The following is a 24,098-nucleotide window of genomic DNA, read 5'->3' as shown; positions in this document are numbered from 1 at the left end:
GTGTTTTCTTTGTCATTTTTGACAAATACATCCACAAAGTGCCATAACCATATGCCACAGCTTTAAAAATGCATCAGTATCACATGCATGTACACTGTAAAACTTCTCACTGTAAATTTACAGTAAAATACTGGCAGCTGGGTTGCCATCCACATACTGTATTTTTACAACACTAGTACAGTAAACAACATTTACAGTACTCCACTGTAATTACCAAATACAGTATATACCACATACTTTTACAATATTAAACTTGTCTACAGCAATAAATTGTATTTTACAGGGAATAATGCTTTTATTACTACATAATTAAAATATTATACTTTAAGGTTTCATAAGAGTAGCCACACTAGGAAAAAGAAAACATTTTCTGGGTTTTAAAACATTTATTTAGGTTAAAAGCAAAGATCAGAAAATTGCCTTCTGTGAACATGTTGGCTGAATTATTTTTTAAACATAAAATGCAATTTTAACACTTAACAACAAACAGGTAACACTTAGCACTTAATTAAAGGAATAGTTCACCCAAAATGTTTTATTAGCACATGATTTACTCACCCTCAAGTCATCCTAGGTCTATATGACATTCTGCTTTCAGACGAATACAATGGGAGATATATTAATAAATGTCCTGGCTCTTCCAAGCTTTATAATGGCAGTGAATTGCTGTTTCTGTTTTGAAGCCCATAAAGTGCAAACGAAATCCCATTCAAAGTCTGCAAGTTTTCGCAGAAGTGAGGAAACCTGTAGGCTGCAGTGGTGGTCTTGTTTTGCACAACTTGGCCAGTTTTCTTTGAAGTTACTTGTCCTTTCTTTGTTTTTGATCCACGTTCAGGATTGATGTCAAGAAAGCGTCTAAAAGGCAGAAAAAACAATTAAATATTATGGACTGAGTTTATATATTTTGACAGAGAGAGACAGCACAAAAGATGTGTAAAAAGAAACCAGATACCGGTTTTAACGACTAGTTTGTTTGGATAAAACTGAACAACATGAAAAAAAAATGCAATGTTGGATGTTGTGATCAATAACTGATATTTTTTCTGCCCTGGTTAAAATACATCAACTCAATGTGTCTGTTTACATGCGCACTGTCAACTAACTAAACTTTTGAAAGTGGGGTTGCCAGATTTAAAGTTTTATTCTACTACTTTTGTCTACTCATAACCCAGCTCATTAACAATATCATCCCCTCATCAGGTCCCATCAGAGTATCAGTGGAAAGGCAGCCATAGACTCTGTTTATATAGAGCACACACTGCCAGAATCCAGCCCAAACCTTTGTGACAGAAATAATTTAACTTATTGCAAGCCTTGCAATGTTTATTGCATATATGACTACACGATAATGTTAAACATGACATTTACCAGACTAAAATGCATGTTTGCACCCAAAAATGTAAATTATGTCATTATTACTCACCCTTTCGTTTATCTTCGCAACACAAATTAAGATATTTTTGATGAAATCTGAGAGGTTTCTGTCCTTCCATTGATATCAATGTCATTGCAACTGTCAAAGCCCAGAAAGGTGGTAAAAACATCAGTAAATAGTACATATAACTACAGTGGTTCAACCTAAATATGAAGTGACAAGAATACTTTTTGTGCGCAAAATAACCCCAAAATAACGACATTGTTGAATAATCTCTTCTTTTCCATGTCATTCTCCAACACTGTTGACGTAGTGTAAACAGTGCAGCGCTTATGGGTTCTACATCAGAACGTAGGCTCACTATTGGCTAGCTCCTGGGTCATCACACACGACCAGAGTCGGCCAATAATAAGCATACATTCTGACGTAGAACCCAGAAGCGCTGCACTGGCTTTTTCTACCTGAGGCAAACTTTTGTTTAAAACCATAATTAGAATGGAAACGCCACTTTTAAGTTTGACCGTATTTTCGTTTTTGGTCAAATTGCCTTTTGAATGGGAGTGCTTGTGGCACTTCTATGATAGCATCAAAACTCACTATTTTTAAAACACTAAGAAGGCTCGACACAACATGAAACTGTGCTTGAAGTATCACCAGAGGCTCTACACATGAACTCCAGCATTGAGAACATTGTGTACACAGAGTTTAATAGAAAGATTTTGAACAACTCACTGAAGCTGTGTCCGCCGGCATTTAGTCAATTAGCAATAGTCGATCTAATAACTTTATTGTAGAGCTGCTGTAAAGCCTAACAATCTATGCTACTGTAATCTCCTATTATCTCTGTAAAGCTGAAACAGTCTATATTGTTAAAAGCGGTATATAAATGAAGGTGACTTGACACTGTTTACACTACGTTAACAGCGTAGGAGAATGACGTGAAAGAGGAGATTGTTGCATAATGTCGTTATTTTGGGGTTTTTTTGTGTACAAAAAATATTCTCGTCGCTTCATAATATTAAGGTTGAACCACTGTAGTCACATGGATTATTTAAACAATGTTTTTACTAGCTTTCTGGGCCTTAAAAGTTGCAAAGACGTTGCTGTCTATGGGTGGTTCAGAAACCTCTCAGATTTCATCAAAAATATCTTCATTTGTGTTCTGAAGATGAACAAAGGTCTTACAGGTTTGGAACGACATGAGGGAGAGTAATTAATGACAGAATTTTCACTAATCATTTAATTGAAAACAACTTGCACTGACATCTTAAAATATGTGACTGCCACTGTTTTGTCTCAAGATGCACACCAGTAATGTTTTTTATTTATTTATTTATTTATAAAAGCTGCTTAAATACCCTAATTTTATTAAGGCCTAGACCTGGCTTAAGCTAAGCCCTGTGTGGAAACCAGGGCCATATTGTTCATACCAGTAGCCAGCAATAAATACTGTCAAGTCAAGGTTAATGACACAATTCAGTCTAATATATATATGAATGGCAAATATGCCAATGACTAACCTCTGAACAAACTCAAGGTGCTGCCTCTTCCTGGTACTGCAAGCTGAAGTTATAGGAGGAGGCAAACAGCGCTGCCAGGTCAGTGATGAAGTTAGGCTGTGATCCTTTCACACACACCTTGACTTTCCAAACTTAATATCCAGCACTGGTTGCTTAGAGATTAACCTGTAATGGAATAAAAAATAATATTAATAATTAAAATAACTACTGTGGGTTCCACTGTGGTTCGATGTAGTTGTCTATTGATAGTTCTATGAATTAAAATGTTCAACTAAAAATTAAAATTGGTTAGGGTTAGAATGCTAAAATGCACTGGCATATAATTTTGTTTGTTTTAAGCATAAACTCACTTCATTTTGACTTATTCTTTCAAAATAATTTTTACTTGTCTATTAAATGCTTCTTCATGTAAGAATTTTAGATATCTGGACTGGAAACAAGATAAAAACACTAATTAAGAAAAACATATTTTGCAGTGGGGTGAGCAAATGATGGCTTTTCATTTTAGGTTTAAACTAGCCTACCCCTTTAATGTTTACATACCTGGAAAAAAGGCGTGGACTCTCTGGCAAATGCAGATTGCTGGACATCAGAGTTGCAAATTCCTGAAACAATATTTAAAAAGGACAGCACAACCATGATCAACAGAACCAAAACATAAAACTTATTACAGATTAATGAGATTTGCTGAATAATCTCTATTTATCTGCTTGAAGGATAACACCGTCTAACTTCTCTTTGAATTGTGGGAGTTAACGTTAGTTGTAGGACCATGACATTGCAATCAGGAATACTACATTTGAAAACAACATTAGGAACATGGATTTTCATGTGCTAGCAAAGTTCTGACAACGATTCAAAAGCACAATCACATAACTGACAGCATTTGATAGTTGTTTTTTTTTTACCACATAGACTATAACTGTAACACTACTTAAAAGCACTTACATTTACATTTACATTTAGTCATTTAGCAGACGCCCTTATCCAAAGCGACTTACAAATTAGGACTAAGTTCAGCGAGTCATCATAAAGAGGCAAAAGCAACAACAACGCAGGAAGTGCTCAAAATACGAAGTTCAGGTATTATTCAGAGTAGCATAAGCCTGATAAGTGATGTTTCAAAGGGAAAGGATTTTTTTTCTTTTTTTTTTTTTTTTTTTCTATAAGGTTAAGTGCTCACGGAAGAGATTGGTTTTCAGCTGTTTTTTGAATGTTGTCAGGGATTCTGCATTCCGGATGAGGGTGGGGAGAGCGTCCCACCAGCATGGAACTGTAAATGAGAATGTTCTGGAAAGTGATTTTGTGGCTTTCTGTGATGGAACCACGAGACGTCGCTCGTTGACCGATCGTAGGTGTCTGGTAGGGATGTAGACTCGTAGGAGTGAGTGAAAGTAGGAGGGAGCTGAGCCTGTGATAGTTCTGTAAGCAAGCGTCAGTGCCTTGAACTTGATGCGAGCAGCTAGAGGTAGCCAGTGCAGAGAGATGAACAGAGGAGTGACGTGGGCCCTCTTGGGCTCGTTGAAGACAAGACGAGCTGCAGCATTCTGGATCATCTGTAGGGGTTTGGTCGCACATGCTGGGAGTCCAGCCAGAAGGGCATTGCAGTAGTCAAGCCTAGAGATGACCAGGGCCTGGACGATAAGTTGTGTTGCATGCTCAGTTAGGAAAGGCCGGATCTTCCTGATGTTGTGCAGTGCAAACCTGCATGATCGAGCTGTCTTTGAAATGTGATCTGTGAAGGTCAGCTGGTCATCAAACGTTACTCCAAGATTTCTGACCGATCTTGATGGGGTGATTAATGATGACTCTAGCTGGATGGTGAAGTCGTGCTGTAGAGACGGATTGGCAGGGAGGACGAGAAGCTCAGTCTTTGCCAGGTTGAGCTGCAGGTGGTGTTCCTTCATCCATGTGGAGATGTCCGCCAGACAGCTTGAGACCCGTGCAGCTACTGTGGGATCATCTGGTTGAAAGGAGAGGAAGAGCTGTGTGTCATCAGCATAGCAGTGGTAGGAAAAACCGTGTGCCTGTATGATGTGTCCCAGTGATGTGGTGTAGATGGAGAAGAGGAGGGGACCAAGAACTGAACCCTGGGGAACCCCTGTGGTCAGCTGATGTGCTCTGGATACCTCGCCTCTCCATGCGACCTTGAAGGACCTACCTGTGAGATAGGACTCAAACCAGTGGAGTGAAGTTCCTGTGATGCCCAGTGATGAGAGGGTGGACAGAAGGATCTGATGATTCACTGTGTCGAAGGCAGCAGACAGATCCAGGAGAATGAGGACTGAAGATTTGGAAGCAGCTTTTGCGATCCGTAGGGCTTCTGTGACTGACAGTAATGCAGTCTCAGTTGAATGTCCTTTCTTGAAGCCAGATTGGTTGACATCCAGCTGGTTGTTTAGAGACAAGAAGGATGTTAGTTGGTTGAAGACAGCTCTTTCAAGTGTCTTCGCAATGAATGGTAGGAGAGAGATAGGTCTGTAATTCTCTACCAATGATGTGTTTAGCGTTGGTTTTTTGAGCAGGACAGAGGAGAGAGTTGAATGTCTTGAAGAGTAATCGTGTGTTGGAGGAGCTGTTGATCTTGTTGTGGAAGTATGAAGATTTTGCAGCATGAACATCAACAGAAAAGGAGGAGAGGAGAGATTGATACATACTCAGGTCAGATGCGTCTTTTGATTTGTGCCATTTCCTCTCCGCTGCCCTGAGTTTGGTCCGGTGTTCCCGAAGAACCTCAGATAACCAGGGGTTAGAGGGAGTAGTGCGTGCTGGCCTGGAGGAGAGAGGGCAGATAATGTCTAGAGAAGAGATTAGAGTGGAGCATAAGGTGTCCGTTGCGGTATTCACATCCAGAGATGAGAATTGTGAGGGTGGGGGAAGAGAGGATGACACGGCAGAGGAGAGATGGGAGGGGGAAAGTGAGCGCAGGTTTCGTCTGAAAGTGACTGGTGGTGGGGGTGGTGGTGCAGGGGTAGAGAGTTGTAGACTGAAAGTAATGAGGAAATGATCTGAAACGTGGAGAGGTGTCACCAGGATGTTTTCTGTGGTGCAGTTGCGTGTGTAAACCAGGTCCAGTTGGTTGCCTGATTTGTGAGTAGCTGTGGTGATGAGTCGTTTGAGATCGAAAGAGGCTAGGAGAGAGGTGAAGTCTGTTGCATGTGGCTTTTCGAGATGAATGTTGAAGTCACCGAAGACTAGAAGTGGGGTGCCGTCCTCAGGGAAAGTGGACAGCAGCACATCCAGCTCATCTACAAAGTTACCCAGCTGACCTGGGGGGCGATAAATGACTACAATATGGATTTTAATGGGGGTTGTAAGTGTAATAGCATGATATTCAAATGAGTTGTTGTTGCATAGAGAAGAGAGCGTGGAGTATTTGCAATTGTTAGAAACGAGAAGCCCTGTACCCCCACCTCTCCCAGACTGGCGAGGGGAGTGGGAGAAGGAGAAATTGCTAGAGAGAGCAGCAGGGGTTGCTGAGTCTTCTGGACGAATCCAGGTCTCAGTCAGCCCCAAGATACTAGAATGAGATGCAAAGGCTGGAATGAAGTCAGCTTTATTGACTGCTGACTGACAATTCCATAGACCCACGGAAAGAGAGAGAGGAGTATGTGAGGATGTGAGGATGGGACGCAGATTGGCAGTATTGCGCTGCCTATTGCGCGTGATGAAAGGACGGTGCCGAGAGATAACAGGAATGTATTGAAAGCACATGTTGATTAAGGTGAACAATAAGGTAAGTAGAGGGAAGAGAAAGGGAAGAGGAGATACTTAAGTGCCTTTCTGGTGTCCTTGCTCGGTGGAGTCGCGCAGGTAGAGTCGCTGGTCTTTTCCCGAGTCGGTCTTCACACGAGGAGGCTGAACACGAGAGCTGAACGCTTCCGCTGACGCTTCCGCGACAGCGCGCAAATTACACAGATATACGGATAATGCTTTCACCGCTTGAGTGAGTACAGCTGTTTCGGTCGGGCAATTAAGTGTAAATAACGCGAAAATGTGGCAATTCCAACCTGCTAGGAGCAAAGGCTTAAGTGCAAATGTAACAATAATTTTAATTTTCACTCGCGGCTGTTGTTAATTGTGCCAACGCGTCTCTCTAAAATACAGAATTATGTGAAGTTAAAAATACAAAGTAACAATAGGATCGAAGATAGGCTTACCTTGACTAAAAACAACAATGAAATAACAGGGTGAACACAGTATTCTGGCAAAAGCACTTGCGCGTTCTAGCTGTGCCTCTAGTATGCTTGTCGCTGGTCCTGCTGGAATGATCTGAAATGTCTCTATTTAAAGCTATTCTTACAGATGCTGTTTCGGTCGGGCAATTAAGTGTAAATAACGCGAAAATGTGGCAATTCCAACCTGCTAGGAGCAAAGGCTTAAGTGCAAATGTAACAATAATTTTAATTTTCACTCGCGGCTGTTGTTAATTGTGCCAACGCGTCTCTCTAAAATACAGAATTATGTGAAGTTAAAAATACAAAGTAACAATAGGATCAAAGATAGGCTTACCTTGACTAAAAACAACAATGAAATAACAGGGTGAACACAGTATTCTGGCTCTATTCTATTCTGGCTCAGTATTCTATTCTAATGTAAGCACTTACATTAACTTACATTAACACTGGCCATACAAAGCCTGAAACGAAAAAAATATATATCAAAAGCACGTCATGCAAATAGCATGGTAAATGTTGCCTATTATATGTGAAATGTCGAAGTTACTTGATAAACAGGTGGAACAGAGTCAGTGAATCGCTTGCGCGGCCACGTAGTAAACCGCGTTCGCAAAATCAAACCAAATACGTGGAAACAATGTAGAAATGCGAACGCAAAACAAAAACGTATATATTGGCTTACCGTATCACTCAGTTTAATAATTCTCCATCTTCTCAAACTCTAAATCCCACTTATCGTCACGCGCAGGTTAGATTAATTCCGATGACAAATTCTTCATGCACCGTTAACGTCATCCATTTTCTGCTGCGTCACAGGCAACTAATGTTTGAAACACGAACCGAAGCTCACCAAAGCTTAAAAATTGCTCACAGATTCGCAGACATTGTTTATCTTGATAACAGGAATGATTATTCTGTTCAGTTGAATCCCGCTGACAAAACAAGTTTGCCTGTATAGCTACTGTGTGCTCGCGTCACATTTGAACTGAATTGAGCGCGAAAGAAATCAATCCCACAATGCAATGCCTTTACAGTCAGTATGATCATCTCTGGTATGATACTGTATTACGAATTTATCGGGATGAAAACAGAAATTTGCTGTATATTTGCAGCTGTTCTGTAAAATATACAGCCTAATACTGTATTATGGAAATACAGTACAATTCAGTAAGAAATTCGCTGTAAATTTACAGTAAAGGGTTACAGTGTATGTTTACATACATTTATTACATATGTGGAAAACAAATATGTATGTCACATATTTATACTTAATGTTGTCCATATATGCGAGAAACCAATACTTTACTGTAATATATGCAGATATATGGTATCATATATGGAAATACTCAAATATTTTCTTCACATGTTTGGACACATAAATGTTCATATATGTTGCAGGCATGTGTTCTCAGATAAGTCAAATATATATATAGATATATGTCATGCTATTTAAAATATAAGTACATATATGGCCATATATTACATTTTTGTATGGGAAGGAAAGAACAAAATATAACAAAACAATCCTTAATCTAGACCTAATCTAACCAAAGCAAAATGTAGAAAATAAACCGAAATCTTCAGTGCATCCGGCACCTTAATTAAACTACCTAATAAAACAGAAGATACATTAAGTGGCGCTCACTTCTTACCTAGTGTGTCTAGACAATCATCTGCTACTTGTGCAGTGTATATCGCGATATTCATTCGATTCACATGACGTCACTGTAGCTTTGCGCCGCCATTTTTGCGACCGTCGGTCTCAGTAATGCCTGCAATATGTTGTGCAGTTGGCTGCAACAACAGCCGAAAGAGGAACCCCGAATTGTTATTCTGTTATATACCTAAAGAAAAGGATAGAAGAAAGAAGTGGTTAGCTGCCATTCGAAGAGATCATTGGACACCCACATCTCACACCTTACTATGCAATGAACACTTCGTGTCAGGTAAGCCTTCAGCCCATGTGATGCGTTTGTGTTGTATTATTTGCTATTTGTATTAAGGCTCAAAATAGCACCACATTTCAACGGTAGCATAATGGAGGTCCCTACGTGCAAACCGAAGCATTGAGAACTTTGTAAGTGTACAGAAAGTTTATTAAAAAGATAGCTAGATTATAAAGACTGCGTCATATTGAGTCTGCATGTAAACATGTAACTTACGCTACAGTCTTTATAATCTATCTTTTTAATAAACTGTCGGTACACTTACAAAGTTCTCAATGCTTCGGTTTGCATGTAGGGACCCTCATTATGCTACCGATGAAGTGTTGTGCTATTTTGAGCCTTTTTAGTGGTATAAAATAGTGATTTACCAAATGCCCCGTGTTTTGGAAAATTCAGCATTTCTTATAATCATTCGTTTCCAAACTGTTTAATCATATGTTTCTGTGAGGTTTTCTAGCAGCTGAAGGAGGACAGGGAAGCGAGGGCCAATTTAGGCCGTAGATGAAGGCCTTTGGGTGTCTCAGGGACAAAGAACAGTGTGACCTGCACCAGGGGGTAGAAACCAGTCCGAACTAGCTGAAGATAGGGGGTATCTTTCTGGAAATTTACAAGAAACCTGGAAGGAGGAGTTTTTGCCAAGAAACTGTATAAAATGTCTATGTTTTATTATGTCTAATAGGTATTCTATTTCAAAGCTGGGTGGCTGCGGCTTTTGTGAAAAGAATCCTCATTGAAATAAACCTTTTCTCTTTATTACAGTTTTGTCTCTTGAAAGTTTTCTTACACCTCTGATGCTGTTTGATATTAACTTCTGAAAATTGCCATTACACCCCGAAAGCTAGCATTAGCAGCTAATCTCCGGTTTGCATGAAAACAAACATGTCCCAGTGAACCGTCGACTCGGTACACATTATTGACTCCTAGGTTCATTTGGCGTCAGAATTGTCCTTTAAACCTATATTTCACATTTAACACAAATCCTGGAAGTAGGATGATGTCAAAGTTATTTTTTTCAGTCTAGATGCAAGTCCCTTTGTTTAGCCCATGTAGTAACTTCATGAAAAGATTAAAATGAACTAATTATTGAGCTAAACCTAGTAGTTTTAAACATCCCAGTTTCCTTATCTGTCCCTAATTACAACCTACATAGGTTCTAAAAGAGAGAGACTCAGGATGGACAATATCTCACACATGTAATCTTTTTTTTTTTGACTATGCTCTGACTTTCTAGGAGCAAAACAGGACAATCCTTTGAGCCCCGATTTTGTGCCCAGTCTTTTTGCACACACCTCGGCGAGGGAGAGGGATAAGCAACATTATGCCTGCAAAAAGTTTCAGCAGACTCAGCTGATGAAGCGCAAGATACGCGAGACCTGCAGCAGTCGTGCTGACCCTTCAACCTCCGATGTGGCTGACATGGAGGAGCATGAGGTCACTACTTCCACTGACCACAACTACACAAACAACACAAACAACACAGGCCCTGGCATCATAGAACCATGCGTGAATCCATCCTGCCAGGCTAGGTTGTCAGCACTGGGAAGTGAGTGTGCACGGCTCCGAGACGAGGTCCGTGAGTTAAGGGCCAGGGCAGAGGAGCGGTCCTTGAATGAGGAGGCATTCAGGGATAATGACACCATGGTGCTGGAACTCACAGGTCTTCCGTCCTTCGCCAAATTAATTGTTTTGTTTAATTTTCTATCAGAATTTCTTAAAGTTGGACTATCAATCACCCCATTCCAATGTTTGATCCTAACATTAATGAGACTGAGGCTTAATGTGCCGCTTTACTTTTTTGCTTACTTTTTTGGAATATCTAAGTCAACTGTCGTCAGAGTGTTCAAAAGCACATTAGATTTAATGTATTTCAGATTATCAGATCTAATCTTATGGCCACCAAAAGAACAAATTCAAAATAGTCTCCCAATGTGTTTCAAAAATAACTTTAAGAACTGCACCTCCATCATTGATTGTTTCGAAATATTTATAGAAAAGCCAAGTAACCTGAGATGCCGTGCACAGACATACTCGCAGTACAAGCACCACAACACTGCAAAATACCTGATCTCAATAACACCACAAGGTGTTATATCTTATGTGTCAAAAGGATGGGGTGGTCGCACAAGTGACAAGCACATTGTGGAAAATTGTGGCTTTCTTGATAAATTGTCACCAGGAGATGTCATTCTAGCTGATAGAGGCTTCAATGTGAAAGAGACAGTTGGTCTGTATTGTGCTCAATTGAAAATACCAACCTGGTCTCACAGAATTCCGTGAAATGAACACGGCCCCTTAACTCAAAATCCGTGACAGTTTCACGGAATCGCCGAAAATTCCGTGATGTGCCCACGGAAGTGATCCCTATGTAAGTCAATGACAGGCAGCATCCGTGGTCCACACACGGATTCCCTGTTCCAACAATTGCGCTCCCCCAGTTGACGTCGTTTTATAATTTGGAAACGTATGGCTTTAAATATTCTGAGTTTACTTAAAGTACTTCAGTTTAAATGTTTAGTCTCAAAGGGATTTTAACTTGATATTGCACTGTTCTGTCGTCGTTTAATCGCTATGATAGCTTCTGGTCACCTCATTCCGTGACGGTACCACGGAATATTCAGTAGATTGTTTCACCTTCACTGGACGATATTGCCTATTGCTGATTTTGACACTTTAAGTAGGCTATTCAAGTTGTCTGTGTTTGCGATGCAATGTAGCCCAATTAAACTGTGAACCTCTTATCCCCCCCTGATCAGTTTGTATAGCCTTTTGCATATTGTGAAATTCTGTGATGGCACCACGGATTATTCCGTGGTGGACACACGGATAACCGGATCACTTGCGCTCCCCCAATTGACGTCGTTTTATAATTTGGAAACGTATATGGCTTTAAATATTCCGAGTTTACTTAAAGTACTTCACTTGAAATGTTTAGTTTTAAAGGGATTTTAACTTGATATTGCATTGTTTAATCGCTATGATAACTTCTGGTCACCACGTTCCGTGACGGTACCACGGAATATTCAGTAGATTGTTTCACCTTCACTGGACGATATTGCCTATTGCTGATTTTGACACATTAAGTAGGCTATTCAAGTTTGCGATGCAATGTAGCCCAATTAAACTGTGAACCTCTTATCTCCCCTGATCAGTTTGTATAGCCCTTTGCATAACATTCTGTGATGGCACCACGGATTCTTCCGTGGTGGACACACGGATAACCGGATCACTTGCGCTCCCCCAATTGACGTCGTTTTATAATTTGGAAACGTATGGCTTTAAATATTCTGAGTTTACTTAAAGTACTTCAGTTTAAATGTTTAGTCTCAAAGGGATTTTAACTTGATATTGCACTGTTCTGTCGTCGTTTAATCGCTATGATAGCTTCTGGTCACCTCATTCCGTGACGGTACCACGGAATATTCAGTAGATTGTTTCACCTTCACTGGACGATATTGCCTATTGCTGATTTTGACACTTTAAGTAGGCTATTCAAGTTGTCTGTGTTTGCGATGCAATGTAGCCCAATTAAACTGTGAACCTCTTATCCCCCCCTGATCAGTTTTGTATCCCTTTGCATATTGTGAAATTCTGTGATGGCACCACGGATTATTCCGTGGTGGACACACGGATAACCGGATCACTAGAGGCAGGCTTGATCAATCAAACTCCCCACCTCTCCATCCATCAGCCTTAGTTTAAATACTATTTGGACTAATTTACTATTATTATTATTATTATTTATTTTTTTTACTGTTCACGGAATTGACAGATAGGCATATACAAACAACAAAACACGATAAAGATTAATAATAAATGAATGTTAAATCAGATGAGTCTGTTGCCATGACGGCGACACGTCACACTTCCGTACGCGCATCCTAGAATTTCGCGGTTTTTACAGCCATTGCGAGGATCACCTCTACAGATCGGTATGTATCTCAAGCCTGCGTTACGTATTTATTTACATCACCTTTATTGTTTATTGCGTTCACCCTGGGGATTAGTTTGTGTTTGTTGTGTTGCAATAGAACTCACACTGTTGAGCTAAAACGTTTCTCCATAAAGATTAAAATTAAAATTACACCATCATAGAGACAAATGTTCTCTTTGTTTTCTTTTGATTCAAATGTAATTAGTAAATAACTGTAGTCCAATATTTGTGAGTTAATTAATGTCTTTTTTTCTCAGAGATCTAATGATGCTTTCTTGTCTGTTCTACAGATTATTTGCTGTTCTTCATAAACTCTTTTATATAGACTCTTACATAGAAAACAAAGGCACTTTTAAGAGCCACTCTTTCAATCTCTCTGTCTCTCTCACTCTGTTTCTCTCTAGTCTCTCACTCTCACTCAGCCTCCCCTCCCCCTCACACACGCGCACACACACACACACACACACACACACACACACACACACACACACACACACTCATCTTCATATCTGTATTGTGTGTCTATTGTCTGTATTTTTGTATTGTATCTGTGAGTGTGCACCATGTCGGAAAAACACTCAAGAGTCTTTGAAGATCCCAGTGAGGTCAGGGGGCATATGGCTGCCGAAATAAGCAAGGCTCTTCTCCATGAGGCCAGGGTGAGACATTTTTATACACTTACACCCATGTCTTACAAAATTACATATTGTTTGTTTGTTGTAGTTGCTGTTGAGGTATGATGTTCTACACATTTAATGTATATTGGAGTAGTGTAGTATTTTATATTTTGTAGTTTTTGATTTGTGTTTTTTTATTGTTAGTTACTTTGGAAAAAAGCATCCATCAAACATAACCATAAGTTAGTCTGATATTCTAGCAGAAAACATTAATATTTTATTTTCATATAGGCTGCAATGGCAATGGCAATGGAAAGCCATGTCCCTCAAAAAAGAAAGAGGACTATGAAAAAGAAAGCAGTCGCAAGCGCAGCGGCCATAAGTAACAGACGTAAGAAACGTCAAAAAGCAGAACGCCGTGCATTAGGTTTGTTGTTTATAGCACTGTTGTTATAGTTTAATAACGGTAATTATCTAAATGTTGGTGAGTGAAAAGATGGTTTGAGCTCACTGAGCCAGATGTATGATGGAATTTTGTGAATTTTCTGGACTAAAATATATGATGCTTTAAGACCCTGATAGAATAGATAACCAAATGTATTGGCCTTTACAGCTTCCGAAGTTCAATTGAACACAGTGTCTGAGGAAGTCCCTCAGATAGAAGAAGAGATGACTGCAAGTCTTGGTGAGTATGTCTGTGTAATATCCCTAAGACTACATTTCCTATTCCTCCATATAAACAACTTTTCTAATGACCTTGTAAACTTTTCCTTGATTCATTGTTGTTGATGTCTCACACTTCTTCTCCACGCAACTACATTAAAAGTGGTTTGTGTTTCTATTTTGTTGTAGACAGAACATGTGCATTATATTCTGATTTTTGACAATTCTGCACTCAGTGCTTTTGCAGAGGCGTTAATTCTTGCCTAGTTTGGGAAGTGAAGTGATAGACACTCCAACTTTTCATTTCAAACTGGTATATTATCGGAAGCATATTACATGGTTTGTGATACCATGAGCAAGTCCATATACAGTACATTAAACCTACATTGAATGGACACTGTAGTGTATGGCTTGGTCAAAGTCAGATTTTAAGTCATAATTATTGTCGTACCATTCAGTATTAAGTCATTTTGATCCATTGTGCCTTCACTCAATCGAAGGGTTGTTTAACAGTTATTTATTTATTTTCATTTATTTTCAGAAACGCGTCTTCAAGAGTTAAGGGACACTCTTGTTGAGGTTAATGTGGCAGCTGAAAAAACAGCATGGGCACAGCGGCAGCTACACGCTGATACAAGGGCAAAAGCAGCAAGGCCAGTGCTGCTTGATGCTAAACTGTCCGCTGAAAGAGACATCAACCAAAAATGCCACAGGTGCGGCGCTGGAGAGGCAGTAATTAGGTGCCTGGATTGTGTGCCACTGGACATGGAGTTTCTATGTGGAGGATGCGACATGGAGGCTCACAAAAAGAATGTGTTCCACGGCAGGGAGGCACTTTTCCATGGCTACCTGGAGCCTATTCCCCCCACAAAGGCTGTGGGGATGGGTGAAAATGGCCAGCCTCACTTTTGTGAGCAGGGTATGTGTTTAATAACAATTTCTGTTGACTAGTAAAGAGTAATTACACAAATATTCTTTGTTGATAGACTTTGTCAATGGAAAAGGATTAAACTCTTAATTTGAATCTCTCTTTGACTGAAGAAATTGTTTTTGTTTGGCTTTGACTATGAAACGTGCTATTAGTAAGAAAACAGTGATAATGACATATGGTAGAGCTATTTTGTAGATGTTTGTTTTGAATCACTAGTATAGATATACCTTCTCGATTGAGGAAAAATGTAACAACCTCTTTGCATTGCAGTATGTCAGTTGCCCTTGCCCGCACGTAGGGCAATATGCGAGTGCACCCATGAGATTGAGGTCACCTCTGGCAAGCATATTTCTGTGGTCACCATGAATGGTAAGTTTGAAAAGTCCTGCTTTTTGTTTTGTTGTACTGCAGAAGTTAACAATTGCAATCAAGGCAAAGCTTTTCTCATGAATAATATACCAATTACCAAATGCCAATGCCATATCAAATACTACAGTGAATGAATAATGCACAGTTGAGTTGGAAAAAGTTGATTCTTTGAAGCACGTTTAATGTGTCTCTTTTTTCACAGGACGATATGATGTCTGTTTGCCCCGTAAAGTTTGTCCTACCTGCCTTGTGGAATGGACCCCAGGGGTGAAAGAGCTCCTTAGGTATCGTTACTGGCCAAGCACAACAAACTGCCAGACACTATATAGTTTTGACGTCTTCGAAGCATTTGCTCACCTTAAAGTATCGGCTCCTTCGATGTCAAGAAATGCCTTTTTAAAGCTACTGGAGCACCGTTCTGTTCAGGCTGGAAGGGTAGATCTGCTTGAATCATTGTAACACATAATCATATTACTGTATCTGTAATATTGTAATATTTATTTTCTGTAAACACTAATAATTTTTTTTATGTCATAGCCGGGAAATGTCTGTGCAGATACGTTCCAGAAAAGTTTTTTCGAATATTGCTTTTGCAAGCATACAGAAGAGGTGATGTGTGAAGTAAATGACTTTTACTGTCCAGCATGTCACCCAGACATGTTGGCAGTGTGTTGCGATGGCAATCGCAAACATTATCGCTTCAAAAAATCAAGGGGGTATGTTCATATTACACAGGCATTAATGTCAATATCAAAACCACAGCAATGTCATAGAAATAGTTGCATGTAGAGTAATGTTTGGTCAGTTAAAAAAGGATTTTTTTTTGTGATCAATTTTAATGGACAGAAATGAGGAACAGTCTCTGTACAAGGGATTATTTCTTGCCAAAGATGAGGAGGTATCAGCCTTTCTAAACAACGTCAGAGGCAGCAGCATGACAAGAGTATGTGTAATATTGCATATTAAGACAGTATATCTACTGCTTATGTTTGTGTCTTTTCTGTTTTCTATTTGTTAAGACGAGTGATATCTGACTTTACAGGCAGATAACAGTGGAACATGTGGTGTTTCAAGGTTCAGGGCGAGTAAGGAGACGTCAAAAAAATCATCGTCCAAAATAGATGAAGAGGGGATACAAGTGGCAGTCTGCAGGTATGTGAGTAGATCATAAGTGCATAAGCAATTGTACAGATGCCACTTGTCACACGCTGTGGAAACTCAGTTGTGGATATATGTATCAGAGTCGTGTTTAATTTCCTTATGGGAAGTAAAGTCCTTTCCATCCTTCGGATGAGACATTAAACAGAGGTCCTGACTCTCTGTGGTCATTAAAAAATCCCAGGATGTCCTTTGAAAAAAGAGTAGGGGTGACATCCTGGCCAAATTTGCCCCTTGGCCTCTGCCCATCATGGCCTCCTAATCATCCCCATATTGGCTTCATCACTTTAATTATTTAATATTTAATTACACTTGAATTATTATTAAAGTAAATCCCGTTAATATATTTTTTTCCCAAGAACATTGTTTTAAAGCTAAGTTAGTCACATATGTACAGATTGATGGGGAAATGTGTGTGTGGGGGAGAGAGAGAGTGTGTGTGTGTGTGTGTGTGTGTGTGTGTGTGTGTGTGTGTGTGTGTGTGTGTGTGTGTGTGTGTGTGTGTGTGTGAATGGATATAAGCTTTGAATAGAGGGTTTTGATTAGTTTTGCTTTCCACAGGTCTTATTGTGTAAATTGATTATTAACCATATTGCCCTCTTGTGTATCAGACACGGGATATTGCTGCGAGGACTGAACCACTACCGTGGCGAGGTCTTCGCCTACCCAATGTTTTTACAGAGGGAATTGTCAGAGAGGGCCAATGTCACTTTCTTCTGCATGGATGTTGTCTGCAGGTAATTTTTCTATTATCATATTGAAACTCGATCAACCTACTGTACATTAAATGACAAATGCCTGTTTTTTTTTCACTCGTTTTATATTGATGGCCAGGCAAAGTTTTAGTTAATGCCTACTAATGCTGTGCTTCTTTTTAGGTACTGGCCATACCTAAGCAAAGTGACTGAAGAATCATCAGATCTTCAACCGCTGATGGAAATGAGGCCATTTCTCAGTGTGATGCATGCCAAAGCTCATACAGCAAAATGCGAGGTACCTCAAATTGATACTGAAATTCAGATGCGAAAAGTTGAGCAATGATTATTTTTTATTATTTTAACCTGGTATTAGTGGCAATATACTAAATTGTAAGTCTGTGATTATGATATCTTATGTAGTATATTTTGCAGATAAAATATGACACCTTTAATGTGAAAGTGGTTTTAATGTGCACATAATTCATGATTGCATAACATTAGATTTTTAAAGTTATGGTATGAAATTAATCCAACACTATGCTGCAGGTGAGATGGGGTGGCAGGAATCAGGATGGAGCAGGGAACACTGTTGGAGAGGAAGTTGAACAAGTATGTTATTACCGACATTAATTGTAACTATGTAGATATAGGAGACTTCACTGATACATTTATGTGAGAGACAAGCAGAGTGTGAAGGATAAAGTACATCAGGGTATCAAACAAAGATCCATGCTTGCTCGGATGACCATCAGATCACTATCTGAACTGTAGTTGCAACACACATTATGTCTGAGTAAAAAGTGAAGTCAGCAGTGGTGGTTTATGCATGATGCATCACTATTTCAAGCTTCTTTCCCTCTGAGCTGCACTATTTAATTATATACACTCTTTTGATCCTGTTAGGGAAATTCAGTCTCTGCATTTAACCTATCCGTGAATTAGAGACGCACATACACAGCACACAGTGAGGTGGCACAGACTATCTCCTAACCACTTAAAAGCAGTGGTGGACAGTCAGCTGCTGCGGCGCCCGGGGAGCAGTGAAGGGTTTAGTGTCTTGCTCAAGGGAATCTTAGCCGTGGATGTGGACGGGACTGCGATGTTCAACAACTTTCCCCACCAACTTTCACTTTTTACACAACCACTTTCCTCTTGGTCGGCATTCGAACAAGTCGAACGCCCAAGGCACTAACCAGTAGGCAATGGTTGACTTTCCAACCTTTCATGGGATTCTATGAAAATGCCGACTGTCACAGCTCTGGCATGCCATTGTGAGGTTTTAAAATGTAGACCCAATTGGCAAGATCCAGCATTGCTCCCAACTTTGAAAAATTGGGCTCGATCTTTCCAATTTGATGTCTATGGCTATGGCTGAAAGGGTGTGGTTGTTTTAGTTTGCATGGCATTCTAAGGTGGAGAGCTAGTTGACGATAAGATATTACTTAAATATTAAGTATGGCTACATGTTCACATATACATATGTTTTGGTTTATTTGTTGTTGGATTTTTTGGTAATGTTATATAGAAATGCATTCATTTCTTTATTGTTTATCTAGGTAAACAGCTTTCTCTCCAGGGCAGCTCTTGTCACAAAGTACATGACAAAGGCAGGTTGGTATGACACATTACAAACCATACGCTGTGATGAGGTATTTCTGACTTCTAAAATGTCATTTTCCTGTTCTCCTTGCACTAAAGTAATTGTTGTGTTAGGTCGTGTCTAACTGCAATGGTCTTTCTCAAGTAAATTGATCCAATCACGCATGCAGATTTATTTTTTTAATCAGGGAGAGAGAATATGCTCACTCAACAGGCCATGGGGTGGAACAGAAAAAAGACAGAGAATCTTCACAAAGTCTTGGCCTGCAGATACATCAAAGTAAGGACATTTCCTAATGGTCCTCTTGCCTGACACAACATACATTTTAACAACAAACAGCAGAGCTGTAGTCCATCCATCTGTAATGAGCTCATTCATCCATTCATTTATAAACTGTAGGTGAAGGAATTTCTTGATCCCGGTATTGGCTGAAAGCTTGCATGATATTTATTTTTATTTTTGTGTGATTTAAAGATCTCCGAGAGGGCAAAGCTGGAAGTTGCCAGCTTCAGTGATTTCCGCCAGAAGAATAACATCACTGAACAAACAGCAAAGCAGTGGGTGTGTGATGTTCAGCAGTGGGCACTCACAGGTAAATCATGCATAGTGCTCAGACTTTTCACAAATACAACTGTTAATTACTTTGTTCCAATATGAACTACATAAGGTGATCAGAATTTTTTAAATGAAACAATTGCTTAATTGTGTTACCTATTTAGAGCCAGGGAGCACAACAGAACAGGGAGCAACAGAGGACCTCAGGGCTGAGATAGAAAGTATCATAGTGGCCCTGCTACGCAAGAAGCAGGACCTCTATCGTCAGCATGGTTGGTTGACTGATATTCAAATGGTACATTGCAAAAGCAAACAAACAAAAACTGTTTTCCTGATAGTTTTCTTATTTCACTTTGCAGATAGCAACCAGACAAGACAGAGAAAAAGAAGAAAAATAAGAGAATTAAAAAAAAAAATGAAACAAAAGATCCTGCTGTACAATGCTAGTGCAGAGGATACAATTGACGAGGAGTTGGCCTCAAATTTGACAGAGGACTACATCCTGCCTTGGGAGAGACGTGAGGATGGTATGGTAGTCCTGACATGTTCTCTAAAATGTATGCCTGAACATAAACAAAAAAAAAAATAACAGTGAAGTGCGCACACTGCATGCTAGATAGATTTATTAAAAGCACAACGTTTCGACCATCAGGTCTTAATCAGGTGCAAATGATGCAACATTTGCACCTGATTAAGACCTGATGGTCGAAATGTTGTGCTTTTAATAAATTTATCTAGCATGCAGTGTGCGCACTTCACTGTTTTTTTTTATTTATTTTTTTTATGTTATTTTGATGTCCTGCACCTGAGCCCAATTTTGGTGTTTGGGATGTCCATACCAGTTTTGAAATTTTGGCCTTATAACTTAATCATCATAAATACTAAATTACTTTTTCATATTTCCATCAATTCCCTCTACCTAAAGGTCACTCCTTCAGGTTAAAACGGTCTCTTTTTGACCAAATGATGCTTATTAGACGCCTTGAGGAGGAGCAGAGCATCCTGGTGAAGGAGATGTCTCAACACATCACGTCTCTCCGTAAGGAGATAAAGGGAGTGGAGAAACTGAAAGAGAACATCAGAATGGGCTGTAAGTCAAATTTGGATTTTTTTTTTTTTTTCTCACTAACACTATAGTCCCTTTTCTACAGACTGGTACCAGTTCACCTCACCACAACACGACTCTACTCGGTTTGGTTTCAAACATTTCGTTTTCCACTGCATGAAAGTACCATTTCATGTAACTGGTTCCTATAAGTAAACTATCCTAGCATCACCAACGTGGAAAAGATGGTAACAGCAATCACTACAGCAGAACAGATCAAATCAAAAGTATTCTGAATTCATCACAATACACATTTTTGGGGAGATGGCAATATTTACTCTATCAGCGTCCTGTCATGCTAACACTGAGCTGTTGCTGAGGGCATGCTCAGAACGTTAACATTACGATGCTAGCGATAACAATGACCACAGAGCTATCTCCAATATTTACACATCATTGTTGGAACTTCAACAGAAGTGGAACCAAAAGTGCTTGGTACCAGAGTCAAGTGGAGCTGGTACCAGTAGCTATATGCATATGACAATAAAATGGCCTTGAATTCCGTGTTTAAGTTTTCTTGCAACAAATAAACAAAAAACAAAACAAGAAATTGAGTAACATCTTTCTGTCATGTGTGGTTCTACATGCTATAATTTTGGAACAATACTTGTAATTCTTATGTTTATGTATGTTACAGATTTTGGTGACATGTCAGAGGATGCTGCAGCTGGTTTGAAAAGTGTCCTCATGCGGAGGTCCTCTGCACTGGAGAGTTTATGCCAACAAGCTGTGAGCACGTATAGTGCTATAGTTGATGACCTCCAGTTACAGGACACAGAATGCAGAACGGACACTGATGATGAATATGACCTTAGTAGTCCAGAGTCAGAAGAAGATTAGAAAGGAGACCATTCTGTTTTGTTTTTTGTTTTGTTTTGTTTTTAAAATCTGTAAACTTTACATTATCTCTCACCCTCCCTAAATCATAACAACTCCTACCCAGAACAGTGCTTGTTCATTCTTCACACATCAGGCAAAAGATACAGAGGCATCACTAGCAGGAACATTATGATTCAGGGATAGTACCTACCCCAGGTTGCGTGGCCACGCCTTCCTATGCACATCCGCTCGATTATCATCTCCCTACAGTACTAGTTTGGATTTGATTCTGATTCCATTGAGCTGGGCTGAGTTTCACGATAACGTTGTCTCTTAGCGCGCTACGAAAACTCTTAAGGTATAACTTAACTGAAGGTATACCATTTCTAGGCGTGTTCCCCGAACTATACCTTAGGAAGCTGTTTAAGATATACCTTCTTACGTGCGCCGTTACCCGGCTCTGTCCGTGTCGATGGTGCTGAATCTGCTGATATCGATGCCTCGAGAATCAATTATTCTCTCGTGCAGAGGCTGTTTATGTGAGAAAGCGGTGTTCTTTATAAAAGAAGCACTTCAGAAATAGTTGAAATTGCAATTATTAGGGCTCATGGGATATTATAAAAAATAACCCAAACTATAATAGCCTATTATAGCCAAGCCTACATATTTTAAATTGTATCATATATTGCTGCCATAATAACCATTTCAATTATTTATGCGCTTTCTTCTCTTTCCCATTTTTGTTCGCTGAGGTGGAGCTGTGGTGAAATATTGTTCTTGTAAATACTTTCCAGCATTTCAGTAATAAAAGTTTAAATCTAACGTAGCCTACGGTGCTCGGCAGTGATCAAAAATGATTTAAACAGTGGATTTTGAATCTCTTCTTGTAAACTCGGACATGTGGATTCAGACGGCAATTAAATTAACGTACGACCTGTTTGTAAAAAAAACAGTAGGTACTAATTTGGCCAGGGTTTTTTACGCGGGTTGGGTGAGAAAAAACACTGATATTATGGATTCGGACTATAATAACCGACTTACTGTACGAGACCATGAGAAACAATATTAGCGTCCGAATAGGACTTAACTGACAGTAGCCTATGCTTTCACTGGCCTTTAAAAGTGCTCTTTAATTAAAATAAATGTATAGAATTTTATTATATATAATAATATAATTAAAATTCTATTAACAATCAGTGTAATGACAATTTTATTCTTTGCATGAAAACACTTGAATTAGCCTAATTGAACACTGTCTGGGTGTATTAAAACTTCAGAATTATATTCATATAGACCTGCAACAGTGATAAGGTAAAGCTAAGAGTGGTCCAGACCAACCTTACGGAAGTATGACTTACAGAAGGTATGCTTAACTAAGAACGTTTCGGGAAACACGTATTAACGATAAGGTACAGCTTAATGTGTAACTTAAGAACGACGTAGCGTTAAGAAGGTTTCGGGAAACCCAGCCCTGGTTGTCTGGTTGTCTCCGGTGGAAAGGAGTTGTGAACGCTGATTTAGAATGCTATCAGTCAAGGGATGATCCTATCTTTTTAAACTTCAACACCTCCAGCAAGCAATAATTCATCGCTACCGAATGGCCAGACCCAGGCTACCTTTTATTACCAGGCTACCCCCCAGGCTATCAGACACGTAAATATGCACTAACCCTATGATAATTCAGTTATCAACATTAGGTTTTGTTAAATGTGAAACTATTTTGCACTGCAACTTCATGTACTACAATCATGAGTGTGTACACTATATCAATGCAATATCTACTGAATGGATTGGCCCTCTGCATGGACTGTTGGACATGGACTGTTTTATGCATTCTGGACTGTGACTTTTCAACCTCAACTTCAGCACTTAAAGGACAATATGGAGCTCATTAATGCTCTATTGAATTTTCTTGTGTTGGATGTGTGTTGTGGTACATGTGAGCACACAAAGAGAGATTTCTTTCAACTGTGGAAATGGCTACAATAAACTTGAATGTGAATTTGAAAATGTCATAAATTATTTGTGATTGTAATTGAAGTGCATAAAGTACATAATTGCCTAGTAGTCTTCATTGAAAATCTACATTTTACAGTATACTGTCACATAATAAAAACTCTTCAGGATGCTGAAGTGGCACTGGTGAAATACATCAAAATCATTAATTGTCCATGGGACCTGGTGTCACTTGGCAGTATTTAACACGCTGTGATGGACTTGACAGGTTAGAGCTTTGATAAAAAGCCATGAATCTGTTATTCATATATTCAAAACAAATGTATTTAAGCAGGATAGTATTCAAATTAATATGAAAAAAGTGAACCTTTCATTAAGGGTGCTGATAGGTTCAGAGTTGGAAACAGGACAAGATCGTAGCCAGTGTCTGAAAGTATAATAAAGCTGCATGCCAGATGTCCACCACTACTGTTGTCACTCATGGATCCCTATCAGTTTGCTTACAAGGCTGTGGAAAATACCATCAACCTAGCTGTTTACTCTGCTACGAGTCAATTAACACCTATGCATGCATAACTTAGCATAGAACATGATAGATCCTCTCAATCTGTTCTCCAGCCTGCAAGTCATGAGCAGCAATATAGCTCTGTGTCACTTGATACTTGACTATCAGAGGA

General features: G+C 39.4%; 1 protein-coding gene and 1 long non-coding RNA gene across 3 annotated transcripts; one reads left to right on the top strand and one right to left on the bottom strand.

Annotated features, from left to right (window-relative positions):
* Positions 1-63: 63 nt before the first annotated feature.
* LOC309498645 lies at positions 64-7,904 on the bottom strand. Of its 2 annotated transcripts, XR_014206005.1 has the most exons (5): positions 7,756-7,903; positions 7,513-7,534; positions 3,439-3,688; positions 2,896-3,060; positions 64-855 (listed from the first exon to the last, which is right to left on the bottom strand). It is a non-coding gene; the product is annotated as an uncharacterized lncRNA (long non-coding RNA). The 2 variants fall into 2 exon arrangements; XR_014206004.1 differs by having other exon boundaries at positions 7,513-7,904.
* A 4,001-nt stretch (positions 7,905-11,905) lies between these two features.
* On the top strand, positions 11,906-23,475 carry LOC309498805 (uncharacterized protein). The gene is made up of 20 exons (XM_082169714.1): positions 11,906-12,948; positions 13,241-13,609; positions 13,859-13,994; positions 14,181-14,252; positions 14,772-15,149; positions 15,432-15,530; positions 15,733-15,965; positions 16,068-16,246; positions 16,377-16,473; positions 16,573-16,682; positions 17,300-17,425; positions 17,567-17,681; positions 17,933-17,995; positions 18,943-18,997; positions 19,174-19,265; positions 19,461-19,578; positions 19,706-19,813; positions 19,901-20,068; positions 20,467-20,631; positions 21,284-23,475. Exons 2-20 carry the CDS (start codon positions 13,514-13,516, stop codon positions 21,484-21,486), a joined length of 2,613 nt encoding a protein of 870 aa, XP_082025840.1. The 5' UTR covers positions 11,906-12,948; positions 13,241-13,513; the 3' UTR covers positions 21,487-23,475.
* The last annotated feature ends 623 nt before the right edge of the window (positions 23,476-24,098 follow it).

The sequence above is a fragment of the Leuciscus leuciscus genome (genome assembly GCF_965113295.1).
Source record: "Leuciscus leuciscus genome assembly, chromosome: 5".
NCBI lineage: Eukaryota > Metazoa > Chordata > Actinopteri > Cypriniformes > Leuciscidae > Leuciscus > Leuciscus leuciscus.
The sequence above is the reverse complement of the archived record's forward strand: the minus strand, read 5'-3'. Positions and strand labels throughout refer to the sequence as shown.